This window comes from Clinocottus analis, unplaced genomic scaffold (assembly GCF_023055335.1).
Source record: "Clinocottus analis isolate CAN_PGR_092001 unplaced genomic scaffold, fCliAna1.0.p SCAF_8, whole genome shotgun sequence".
In the NCBI taxonomy this organism is placed as follows: domain Eukaryota; kingdom Metazoa; phylum Chordata; class Actinopteri; order Perciformes; family Cottidae; genus Clinocottus; species Clinocottus analis.
In genome coordinates, this window is record NW_027176240.1 from 22,171,636 (window position 1) to 22,185,073 (window position 13,438).

The window sequence follows — 13,438 nt, forward strand, 5'->3', positions numbered from 1 at the left end:
TTACAGTCTTATATGATGAAAAAAAAACGCAGAGTAACGTTAAAATAACATTAATAAATATGAATAAATACACCTGGTGAAGTCAGCAACAGTAGAGACTACAGGCAGTTTAATATGCATGTATATACGTACACAGCAAGAATCAACTGTTCAAATAATCGCTGCATTTTTTTAATGCAACACAGTTCGTAATATAGTTTAATCAAGTAACGTGTGTGTTTAGAGTTGATCATATTTAATTGTTTTATCGTATTGTGCTGTTTCTGAAACATGGGACATGAAAGTGGCCTTTATTAAGGGGTGTAGGTGGGCCAGCAAGTGGCAGAACTCTCATAAACTATAACACTATTATTTACAATGCCATCATATTATTTCCAAAGAAGTGAAATGCCAGTCAAAGTGTCTCCTCTGATTCTCTGCTGCTGCTCACTTCAACACCTATACCTACCTATAACAAGTAAATCCATGAAATAGCGCCACCTGCTGGTAGAAAGGTAAACCTTTACTTTGGTCTCATACAGGCTCTGCTCTGTGTTCACTCAAGAAACAGCACAATACAATAAAACAATTAAATATGATCAACTCTACACACACACGTTACTTGATTAAACTATATTACGAACTGTGTTGCATTAAAAAAATGCAGCGATTAATTGAACAGTTGATTCTTTCTGTGCACATATATACATGCATATTAAACTGCCTGTAGTCTCTACTGTTGCTGACTTCACCAGGTGTATTTATTCATATTTATTAATCATTTTTCTTCTAACGTTACTCTGCGATGTGTTTGCATCACATAAGACTGTAAATAAGAATTAAAAGACCGTAAATAATAATATCTATTACTTTTATTTTGACATGAAAATAATCGTCTCTCTTTTCTCGTTCTTGGTTTCAGACGCCAAAAACGAGAAAACAGAAGTGGTTTTCCTGTTTTCCTGTTTTTGGTTTGAAACGGAAAACGAACAAACGGTGTTTTTTCCATATTTCCGTATTTTCAAATGAACGAAAAAACCAACGAACAAAGCGTACACGGACCCAACAACATGGAAACTGTCCCATGAGTGTATTTAGTGTTGAGGTGAATGAGCTGATTGTCACGATGAAGAGCAGTAATGTGTGATCTCTCCAGCAGGTGGTGCTGTTGGTGTGAAGGTGTGGACTCTGCTATGAGTCAGTGTGAGGACAGAGAGGAGGGAGTCCCTCCCTCTAAAAGCAGTCTGTGTGGGGAACATGACAGCCAGACCAGAGCTCAGAGGTGAGAGGACCATCTCTAACTGTCCAGGACTCTTCTCATGTCACAAAGTCTTTGACTCACTGACTCTGCTTCTACATGTGTGACCAGGATCCATCAGAGACCAGACTGTCCTGGACCTGGACCTGAACCCAGCTGTGTGTCCATGAAGAGTGATCGGTCTATGGGTCGTCTGATTGACTTCAAAGATGGCTGCCGTTCTTCTGACCCAGAGTAAGTTCTTAAAACAGATGAAACAGATGACAAACTGTTCTGATTCTCAGTTATGAAACACAGAATTGGTCGTTCATCATTTACAGTGTTGTTTTCATGAAGATCAATCATGACAGAATCAATATATTTTACTAACTGCTCTGTAGCTGTTTGTATATGAATCATTAACTCTAAACAGTCTCTGGTTTAGGGCTGCAACTAACGATTATTTTAATAATCGATTCATCGCTCGATTATTTTTTCAATTAATCGATTAATCGGATAAAAAAATACATAATTTTAAAGCATTAATTTGCAACCTTTTATTACAAAAACAGAACTAACAGTACAAATTCACAGTGCAACAAATATTAACAATAAAGAATTTATAAAAAACAAATACAAATCAGAAAACTTAACAGGATTTGTCAGAACTTGTTCTCTACACTCACAGACGTGCACACTCACACACATGCACACACACACTCACACACCTGCACAGACACACACACACACTCACAGACACACACTCACACACACACACACACACACTCACACACACAGAACTCAGAGAACGAGAGATGATATTCCAGAAGTAATCACTCAATGTATCAACGGATAACTTACGTATTGCACTTTACCTAAATAAAGGTTGTTCATTAGATATGGAACTACAAATCCCAGCAGCACTTCCTCTGCATGAAGCCTCATTATATCAGACTGTTGAACGCAGGTCTGTGTTCTGCTCCTCAGAGGAGATGTTTACACGTTGCTTCTCTTGAAGCCTCTACGGTATTTTAAAATGAAGACGTTATCTAACCCAACAGCTCAAACACGGGAATGAAGGACGAGCTAGCGAGCTAACGACAACGGTTAGCCTAGCTGTTAAGTTAGTGAACACGCAACGCGACTATGCAGCGACATAGAGAAGGTACAGCGCTGCAGAAGCTCCTGGACCTTCAGTCTGCGGCGCTCCGCTCCACTCAACTGTTATGTTCAATACTCAAACATCTCCGCGACTTATTGAGCGGCGTAATAATCGCGCGACACAACGAATTGATAATGAAATTCGTTGCCAACTTTTTTAATAATCGATTTTTATCGATTTTATCGATTCGTTGTTGCAGCCCTACTCTGGTGCAAACACACTGTGAGTTTATTCCTCCTCTGAGTCGACCAGGAGATATTTTTTAGTTGTAGATTTTTTGAGACAGATGACGGAGTAAACCTACAAAAGTCTTCAGAACAGCTCCACAGTTCTGGGGAGAAGCTGAAGTAGTCTGGGTCCTAGATCCAGAGTTTCAGGGACTACTTGTCATGGTTTGGGGAGTAGTTTCAGAAGACTGTAGACTATCTGCAGGGGTTCGGGGTCTACGTTCAGAGGTCTGTAGACTAGCTGCAGGGGTTCTGGGTCTACATTTAGAGGTCTGTAGACTAGCTGCAGGGGTACAGGGTCTACATTCAGAGGTCTGTAGACCAGCTGCAGTGGTTCTGGGTCTACATTTAGAGGTCTGTAGACTAGCTGCAGGGGTTCTGGGTCTACATTCAGAGGTCTGTAGACTAGCTGCAGGGGTTCTGGGTCTACGTTCAGAGGTCTGGGAACATAAATCTATGCAGACTAGTGGTAGATGTTTGGCACTACCTTCAGAGGTCTGGAAGCAGAGTGCAGTTTGATGAAGAGTCAGCAGTTTAAAAGAGTTTCCTGTTGGAGGGTTGTCCTCCATCATTACATTCATCATAACTATGACTGGCTCCCCGGCTCCAAGTTTTAGTTATTGTGTCTCATTGTAATGACGAGTTTGTTGAATAAGCAACAAATAAGTAACCATAAATAAGTTGTGTTGTCGTTGCCATTTAAGACCATTTATGTTTTAATGGGTAATGGTCAAACAAAACCAGTGAAAGCAGGTAATATGAATCCTATGTGTTCATTAAATCTCAGTGTTTCTATCAGGTCACAGCAGCAGAGAGAAAAGTCTCCTGAACCCAGCTGTGTGTCCATGAAGAGTGATCGGTCTAAAGATGCTTTTATTCTCTTCAGAGATGAACAACGTTCTTATGACCCAGAGTAAGTTCTTTAAACAGATGAAACAAGATGACTAACTGTCACACAGATGGTCGTCCTTCATCTGCAGTCTTTAGCATCTGGTTTATAAAATGATGAATCATGACACATCTTTAACTTATTGTTGTGTTTGTGTTGTAATATCATGAACAATAAACAGTCTGTGGTGCAGACACAATGTGAGCTGATGGTTCATGACTCCTCCACAGAGAGGACCAGGAGAGCTCAGAGGTTCCCAGAGGTCCGTCTGCCCAGCAGCATCAAACACACCTGGACTCCATATTTATGGTCTGTACCTGTACAACTACTTTTACATGTCTTCTGTTCACCATCATCTCCATGCTGCACTCTTTAGACCAGTGGGTTGTCAGTCTGTCCAACATGGATCTGATGTTTGCTTCCATGGTTTTAGTTTGTCATTCAGAGAATATTCTGTTCCAGCTGCTGGAGGAGAACATCCTCACTTTTGTGAAGGACGAGCTGAAGAAGATCCAGAAGGTTCTGAGTTCAGATTACCCAGAATACTTAGAGAGTCAGAGAGAGGATGAGGAGGTGTTGAATGGTGTTGATGAAGAGCAGAGGAGGAGGAGCAGAGAAGCATTTCAGAAGATCTCACTGCACTTCCTGAGGAGCATGAAGCAGGAGGAGCTGGCTGACTGTCTGCAGAGCAGTAAGAGCATTTCTCTAAAGATTTAACATGCTGGATGAATGGAACGTTTACTAATGTCTCAAGAGATGGACCAGAATATATTCATACTCATTCTTTGAGGAAATGACATGTTAAAAATCTATTCTGATCTTCTTGTTGTTTGTTCATTCAGGACTTCTTGCTGCAGTTTGTCAGCGTGAACTCAAATCTAACCTGAAGAAGAAGTTCCAGTGTGTGTTTGAGGGGATCGCTAAAGCAGGAAACCCAACCCTTCTGAACCAGATCTACACAGAGCTCTACATCACAGAGGGAGGGACTGCAGAGGTCAACAATGAACATGAGGTCAGACAGATTGAAGCAGCATCCAGGAAACCACACAGACCAGAAACCACCATCAGACAAGAAGACCTCTTTAAAGCCTCACCTGGAGGAGAGGAACCAATCAGAACAGTGATGACAAAGGGAGTGGCTGGCATCGGAAAAACAGTCCTAACACAGAAGTTCACTCTGGACTGGGTTGAAGACAAAGCCAACCAGGACATCCAGTTCATGTTTCCATTCACGTTCAGAGAGCTGAATGTGCTGAAAGAGAAGAAGTTCAGCTTGGAGGAACTTGTTCATCACTTCTTCTCTGAAACCAAAGAAGCAGGAATCTGCAGGTTTGAAGAGTTCCCGGTTGTGTTCATCTTTGACGGTCTGGATGAGTGTCGACTTCCTCTGAACTTCCACAACAATGAGGACCTGACTGATATCACAGAGTCCACCTCAGTGGATGTGCTGCTGACAAACCTCATCAGGGGGAAGCTGCTTCCCTCTGCTCGCCTCTGGATAACCACACGACCTGCGGCAGCCAATCAGATCCCTCCTGACTGTGTTGACCTGGTGACAGAGGTCAGAGGGTTCACTAACCCACAGAAGAAGGACTACTTCAGGAAGAGGTTCAGAGATGAGCAGCAGGCCAGCAGGATCATCCCCCACATCGAGACCTCACGAAGCCTCCACATCATGTGTCACATCCCAGTCTTCTGCTGGATCACTGCTACAGTTCTGGAGGACGTGTTGAAGACCACAGAGGGAGGACAGCTGCCCAAGACCCTGACAGAGATGTACATCCACTTCCTGGTGGTTCAGGCCAAAGTGAAGAATGTCAAGTTTGATGGAGGAGCTGAGACAGATCCACACTGGAGTCCAAAGAGCAGGAAGATGATCGAGTCTCTGGGAAAACTGGCTTTTGATCAGCTGCAGAAAGGGAACCTGATCTTCTATGAATCCGACCTGACAGAGTGTGGCATTGATATCAGAGCAGCCTCAGTGTACTCAGGAGTGTTCACACAAACCTTTAGAGAGGAGAGAGGACTGTACCAGGACAAGGTGTTCTGCTTCGTCCATCTGAGTGTTCAGGAGTTTCTGGCTGCTCTTCATGTCCATCTGACCTTCATCAACTCTGGTGTCAACCTGCTGGCAGAAGAACAAACAACCTCCCGGTTGTCTAAACCTAAACCAAGACCTCTCTGCCAGAGTGCTGTGGACAAGGCCTTACAGAGTCCTAATGGACACCTGGACTTGTTCCTCCGTTTCCTCCTGGGTCTTTCACTGGAGACCAATCAGACTCTCCTACGAGGTCTGCTGACACAGACAGGAAGTAGCTCACGGACCAATAAGAAAACAGTCCAGTACATCAAGAAGAAGATCAGTGAGGATGTGTCTCCAGAGAAAAGCATCAATCTGTTCCACTGTCTGAATGAACTGAATGATGGTTATCTAGTGGAGGAGATCCAACAGTCCCTGAGGTCAGGACGTCTCTCCAGAGGTAAACTGTCTCCTGCTCAGTGGTCAGCTCTGGTCTTCATCTTACTGTCATCAGGAAAAGATCTGGAGGTGTTTGACCTGAAGAAGTACTCTGCTTCAGAGGAGGCTCTTCTGAGGCTGCTGCCAGTGGTCAAAGCCTCCAACAAAGCTCTGTAAGTACAGAGAGAGAGCTATATTCATATATCATAACTTAAATACTCTGCTATCTTTTCTACTTATTGTTTATATTTTCTTCCTCCTTGTCTCTTCAGCCTGAGTGGCTGTAACCTCTCAGAGAGAAGCTGTGAAGCTCTGTCCTCAGTCCTCAGCTCCCAGTCTGAGAGTCTAAGAGAGCTGGACCTGAGTAACAACAACCTGCAGGATTCAGGAGTGAAGCTGCTGTCTGCTGGACTGGAGAGTCCTCACTGCAGACTGGAGACCCTCAGGTCAGGATTCATCAACATGTTCAACTAATGGACACTCAAATCCTGATTTACATTCATGGATGAACTCGTATCCTCCTTCAGATTGTCTTAAGATGTGATATGTGTGTTATTGTGTGTTTGCAGGCTGTCAGGCTGTCTGATCTCAGAGGAAGGCTCTTCTTCTCTGACCTCAGCTCTGAGCTCCAACCCCTCCCATCTGAGAGAGCTGGATCTGAGCTACAATCATCCAGGAGACTCAGCAGTGAAGCTGCTGTCTGCTGGACTGGAGGATCCACACTGGAGACTGGAGACTCTCAGGTATGAAGAGGCTGCAGCCACAGAGCAGAGGCGGTTTTAACATAGAGACATAGGACGGCGGCTGCTTGGGGCCCCCTACCAGTGGTCGTAGTAGAGGGGCCCCCAACCAACCTCAAAAAGGCTGGGGGAAGAGGAGAGGAGGAGGGGGGGATAGGAAGGCAAGACCTCTTTACCTAAAACGGTGGCACTCCGTCAACTATTATCTCAGTGATCCCGGAGGAAATAACAATCCTCATCCGATATGAGTATAATGTTTTTGGTCTTTTATCTCGCCCCGGGCTCAATCTTTAGGATTTTTGATTATTTCGAGTTAAGTTCTAGGTTTTGTTGAGGGTGTTTCACAGCTCTGTGCTGTCAGGTCCCCACAGTGGGCTGTAACTTGTCTCAACCCGTATAATGAGTGCGTGTATCGTCTACACCTTCTCTATACCTGTTTGACACCATCTCATCATTATACTAACACTGCACAGTTTTCACCCAAAGATACTTCCCTTAAGTCTGTTCGGTAGATTCAGTCGTCACTTCTGTATCTCACGGTTGGTGGACAGGGAAAAAGGATTAAATTGTTCTAAAAAACCATAACTTTGTTTGATGTCAGTCACTTACCCAATGGTAAGGCTGAGATTTTTTATTTTCGCTCCAATCACTTCCAACAATTTCAACTCAATGAAACAGTGCTCAGTGTAAAAAGTAAAATGAAAATAAAAACTAAGTTCAGAGCTGGTTGAAAACCACTTTCTCTGTTTGGTGGTCCTGTACTGCTGCCAGGCTCTCTGCTCCTGATAGCAGAAGTTTCCTCCAGACTAGCTGGGTTCCCTGTCCCAACCCCTAAGGGCTGGGACAGGGTGGATAAGATTTTTCTCCTGCTCTAGTAAAGTTGCATATTAAGTCTAGTCTTCTCTAAATGTGTTCTTCCAGACCGTGGTCTGGTGAACAAGAAGAGTAAAAAGTAAGAAAAGAAGCAAAGTCTGAAGAGAAGGGTTCGAAGAGAGTGAGAAGAGAAGAAGAGAGGAAAACCTTCTCCTCTCTGTGCATCACCTCTTGTACCTCACAGACACCCTTAACCCCTCCACCTTTTCTTTAAGGCTCAGTCCTAGATCTTGCATCTAAGATAATCTAAGGGTTTATTGCCTAATATGGTCACACTGGCTGCTGGACCCTAATACACAGGAGAGCTTTTTACTTTTACCCATAATATAGAAAAGATTATATAACATAGCAACTTATAACATCCTATACATTTTATACGATCTAATCACAAACTGTACTTCAAATGAAGACCAAACAGTACATATATTCCTTCAATGGTTAAAAAGATAATGGTTGTACATAAAAAATCAAAATGGTTATACAAAAAAAAGAAAATAGTTATACGTTTTTAATGATTACACTTTTTTACTTTCATAATTTGTCAATCTCTCAACAAGAAATCCGTTGAAACGTTGAAGTGGTAGTTAAAATGTCCAGTTCATGGTTATCTGTCGTGTCCACACACCCCTACTTTCACAATGAAATGCACTCGTCCGTAACGGTGCGCAGCGCGAAACATAAACACACAGTGACAGGAGGAAATTACACAGAGACGATTCAGAAGAAGCAAGACAAGAATAAAAGCAAAAATGAAACAAAGTTATCCAAGCGGCTCCATCAAAAGAAAAAAAAGAAAAGACACAGATAAATATTTAGGAACGCTGCCAAAGATGACACACTTTTTTACGGCTACTGGGGATACAGGCAGGAGCGCCGCGCAGACATTGGCAGCGTTTCCCAGATTCATTAAGACGCTCTTAAACGCTAAGAGCATCTTAGGAGCGTCTTAGGAGCGTCATAAGAGCGTCATAAGGACGCTGTGAAAGAAGTCGTTCTTAGCTTAAGACGCTCTTTCACTAAGAAGGAAACGTAAGATCAGTCTGACCCACTCCCTTTTAAAAACCACAGGATCCTAATCTGGATTCTTTTGGATTTTTTGCAAATAAAACATATCAATCATAAGAAAATATATTGATGTTGAAATAAACACCAAAGCCGTTGCTACAAGAATCAGTCAGCCATTTAAAAAAAACTCAAACAGAAAGAAAGATAATCATAAAAGTATAAAACAAAACAAAAACCCAAATCAGCCCAAAAGCAGCATGTTTCCAGAACCAGCAACCCTTAGCTTGGTGCTATCAGAAAAATCCTGATGTCCAGAAGCAAGACAATTCCACACAGAATCCAGACATTCAAAATCCTTCCAGCTCAAAGAACCAGGGAGATATGAGCCAAAGGACACAGAAACATGAATCGCTTTATTTGCAAAAAAAAAGTTTAGTATTTGCTGATTATTCAGCAAATACTACTTAACTCTTTTTTTTTTTTTACAGTTTAATAATTGTTAATGTGTGTGCCTGTTTTATTTTAAAGGGAAATATTGGTTATTTTATAAATTTAAAAAAAAAAAAAATCTGAATTTTTTTATTTTTTCTTCTCCTCAAATGTGACTAAATGTTACAAATGTGAGCCCTCGCCTGACTTTTTTATGTACTAAATCCTCTCTAACTTTGTTCTGCTTCACTTTATCAAAGTAAAACAATGCAAAAATGTTAAGACTTTGAGATAGGATTTGGGAGAATTTAAAAGCTTACGAACGCGTTATTTCTAGGTAAAAATCATGCTAAAAGTGCTTATTTTCACGGCGGACCTGAAACTTTACATTTCTTTCTGTGTGTCATCTTCATTTACTCTTAACCAGTAACACTTAGACTGATATTTACACATCTGAGCAAAACCTAACATTATACTTGTTTATTAACTCCAAGATTATTCAAATAGCTCTAGTGGTCGCAGAGACACAGACATTTTAGTTTGTATGTCATTTTCAAGCAGAAACCTGAAAAGAGGCTCGGTGTTTAATTAATGTGCTGTCGCACCGGGCCGTCCAGTCCAAGTACCGGCTTCCCCGTGTGGAGATCCACCGCCTCGTCACCTGGTGTCACCACACATCCAGAGGCCAACCCGCTGCAGTGTTGCCCTCAGCCTGGTCTTTACGCAGTGGGGAGCTTCCTGGAGGTGGTGGGGGACGGCACCGGCCTCAGCAAGGCATCGGGTTCACGGAGTGTGGCAGCGTCACACCGATCCTCCTGCGCCATGCGGACACACATCAGAATGCCACCACACGGGACGAGGTCCGCCAGGTCCACCGTGGATTTCATGCCATGGCTGAGATCCCCGGTGATTGGTGTCGTGGATGGCACACACACACACACACACACACACACACACACACACACACACACACACACGCGCCCGTAGCATAAGTGCACCTGTGTGTGTGGACCACAGCGTGTTGTGTGTGATTCATGCTCTGATAAAGTGGTGGGTGATGGATTAATCTGGCATGGATTGATTTAGTTTCATCTCCACGGCGGTGGACAGCTCCCACTAAGAGCGTCTTAAGAAGCTTCTTTGGCGAGATCTTAAGAAGGCAGTTAAGAGCGCGTCTGGGAAACACTCGTATCTTAGCTCTCCTTCTTAGCCGAAGTCCTTAAGAACGATCAAAATCTGGGAAACGCAGCCATTGACGTTTTATAAATATTAATATCTTCGCAAAAATCCTTCACAGAGATATGGTTTCAAATCTGGTGGAATCACTAGACCAGGGGTCCCCAAACTTTTTCCTGTGAGGGCCACATAACTTTTCTCTTCTCTGACGGGGGCCGGGGTCAGTTTGTAACAGAAAGAGTGAGACGATCGCAGGGATGCCTCAACGTAAACATTTATGGTTTTCCAGAAGGCCACACATAACCACACATCACCAAATATTAACCCTCTCTGGGTTCTTCACAGGAAAAAAGTCCAGGAGACATTAACTTTCTGTTGTGCACAATCTTAACAGGTAAAAGTTCAGCTGAGGTGTCAGAGCAGAGTTTGTAGCTTCTAGCAGGCTTGTAGACGCCGCTGTTTGCAGCTCTCTCTCATCAACTTCCCTGTGAAAACCACAAAGCAGCCTGAGAAACCAAACTAAGTGATGCAGCACCTACACAGCACAATACATTTCACTACCAGTATGGTTGTGGAGATGGATTTAATCCCAGTAGATTTTATTCTAACTAGATTTGTTTCACTAACAAGGACCACGCTTCTCCTAACTGGTGTTGGTGGAAGGTTTATTATTCAGAACCATAGATTCTTGAGCTGGAGAAGGAAAAGGGATGTGATGAGGGGGTAAGGGATGAGGGATGAGGAAAGGGAGTGAGGGAAGGGAGTGAGGGATGAGGAAAGGGAGTGAGGGATGAGGGGTAAAGGATGAGGAGAAAGAGGCGGGTTGGTGCGCCGGCTGAGGCGAGTGACCGTAGGTGGCGTCGGGGGAGTGGAGACTGTGGGTGGAGGCCGTCTCTTGGCAGCTCTGTAGTTCAGAGTCCCCCCTTTATTCCTGAGGGGGGGGAAGAGAGAGAGAGAGAGAGAGAGAGAGAGAGAGAGAGAGAGAGAGAGAGAGAGAGAGAGAGAGAGAGAGAGAGAGAGAGGTCTGTTCAGTTTCAAACCTGCTGAATTAAATAGTTCTCCCACTAACGATGTGTGTCATATGTGTGTCTCATATCCATTTATGTTGTTATGGTTTATATGCAGATTATAATCTGATCATAACAATATGCAGACAACAGTTTATGAAACAACTTGATAGTGTTTTATTGTAATGTAACAACATAGTTGATTAAAAAGATGATAATCATAAACATGAGTCAGGCTGAAGAGCATGATGAGCTGTCGTCATGGGCCAATCAGAAGAAGCTCCATGAAGTAACAGAGGATGAGCGGATGAATAATAAGTGGTCCATGTGAACATGAATCCCAAAGCTCTGTGATGAGAGTGATGTCATGTCCATGTTTCATGCTGCTCTGACCCCCCTCCTCCTTTCAGGGTGGAGCCTGCTGGAGTCCGATGGTTCAGACCAGGTCTGAGGAAGTGTAAGTGGGCTTTGAGTTTGATGAACACATTCAACCATCTGCACACTGTGACATCACTCATTCACATCTCTGATGTCATCATCAAAGTGTCACTAGATGAACAGATGATAGATTAATAACTGCAGCTGTATTGTGTCTTGTTCTCTCCATCAGATTCCTGTGAACTCACACTCGACACAAACACAGTGAACAAGAGACTCACACTGTCTGACAACAACAGGAAGGTGACGCATGTGAAGGAGGATCAGTCATATCCTGATCATCCAGACAGGTTTGACTACTGGCCTCAGCTGCTGTGTAGAACTGGTCTGACTGGTCGCTGTTACTGGGAGGTCGAGTGGAGAGGAAGAGTTTCTATATCAGTGAGTTACAGAGGAATCAGAAGGAGAGGAAACAGTGAAGACTGTTTGTTTGGAATGAATGATCAGTCCTGGAGTCTGGAGTGTTATGATGGTGTTGGTTACTATGTCCATCACAATAAGACAGAAACACGCATCACCTCCTCCTCCTCCTCCTCTGGTAGAGTAGCAGTGTATGTGGACTGTCCTGCTGGCTCTCTGTCCTTCTACAGAGTCTCCTCTGACACACTGATCCACCTCCACACCTTCAACACCACATTCACTGAACCTCTTTATCCTGGGTTTGGGTTCTGGTTCAGGTCCTTGTCTGAATCCTCAGTGTCTCTGTGTTCTCTGGAGGATTGAGAGTCTCCTCCTGGTAGAGAAACCTTCTCTCTGCTGTCCAGATAGTTCCTCCTGTACAGGATGACACACAGCTGATGTTAGCTAGCAGCAACCTGGGCCCTGTTCCACGTACCTGGTTTACTGATATAGCTGGATAACTTCCAGGATAAGATGACGTAGATCAGGATTTTCGGTTCCACGAAGCCAGTTTAGATCAGTCACTATAGCAACACATTGAAATCCCCTAACCTGGTCGGGAGCAGGTTTAGTGAAACTTCACTGGATAAGTTGTTCACTCCCACCGGACAGAAAGCAGCTCTCTTCCTCATTGATGAAGGAGCGATATTAGTTTTATATTAGTTTTATAGGGAGAGAGTTCTTCCAGATCACCAAGATCCGTTCTCACATCATGATGACGTCATATGAGCGCTATCCATTCTGCTGACAAGGACTCATTTATTTATGAGACTTTCTGGAGCCGGACATTCATGTACATGTATGTACATGCAGACTGGATCACAGAAGGATTGTGTAAAAAAAAGAGCACAAGGCACAGCTCGCTTTTTAGCGAGTGGTACATGTTTGTGTCCGCGATGAGAGAACATGGTGAAAGCTGCTGCATGCCGTGCTGCTCATGACGTTTATTTAGTGCTTAAGAAACTTATAGATGTGTTGAGAGCACTCATACTTATATGACAGTCATTAGTACAGGATGCATATCATTACTGTAGAACACGATGAAGGTGGACTCATGATAACAAGACTTATCCTGCTTCAACTGATTGAATTTCTGATTATGAATAATACATACATACTGATCCGCCCATACAAGTGTTCAAACTCCGAGTTATATGGTAATCTACACACACATAGGTTACATGAATATACACATCGTTCATGATACATACGTGCATAAAGTACATATATCCTCATAAGTATATATTCATATGTATACAGCAGGCACATTTAAATAAATATAATCTCGTTGATTTGGGTGATGAGGCACTGAAAATTAGCCGATACATTTCTTTATTTTTTGACACATTTACTTGTCTGATATGTTGCTTCAGTGACTCGTGTTACGCGGCGTTACGCTGCGTTCACAACAGGAAGTGT

The 13,438-nt window shown here is 43.2% G+C and overlaps 1 protein-coding gene across 1 annotated transcript in view; it reads left to right on the top strand.

Moving 5' to 3' along the window:
* LOC137779613 (protein NLRC3-like) overlaps positions 1 to 12,794 on the top strand; it is a 14,668-nt gene extending 1,874 nt beyond the window's left edge. Inside the window, exons 3-12 of the mRNA XM_068567653.1 lie at positions 1,139 to 1,261; positions 1,349 to 1,471; positions 3,405 to 3,518; positions 3,725 to 3,803; positions 3,957 to 4,185; positions 4,337 to 6,125; positions 6,225 to 6,398; positions 6,522 to 6,695; positions 11,593 to 11,639; positions 11,793 to 12,794. Coding sequence (XP_068423754.1) covers positions 1,173 to 1,261; positions 1,349 to 1,471; positions 3,405 to 3,518; positions 3,725 to 3,803; positions 3,957 to 4,185; positions 4,337 to 6,125; positions 6,225 to 6,398; positions 6,522 to 6,695; positions 11,593 to 11,639; positions 11,793 to 12,343 — 3,369 coding nt within the window. The 5' untranslated portion in view covers positions 1,139 to 1,172 and the 3' untranslated portion in view covers positions 12,344 to 12,794. The remainder of the gene's footprint in view (positions 1 to 1,138; positions 1,262 to 1,348; positions 1,472 to 3,404; positions 3,519 to 3,724; positions 3,804 to 3,956; positions 4,186 to 4,336; positions 6,126 to 6,224; positions 6,399 to 6,521; positions 6,696 to 11,592; positions 11,640 to 11,792) is intronic.
* Positions 12,795 to 13,438: the final 644 nt, after the last annotated feature.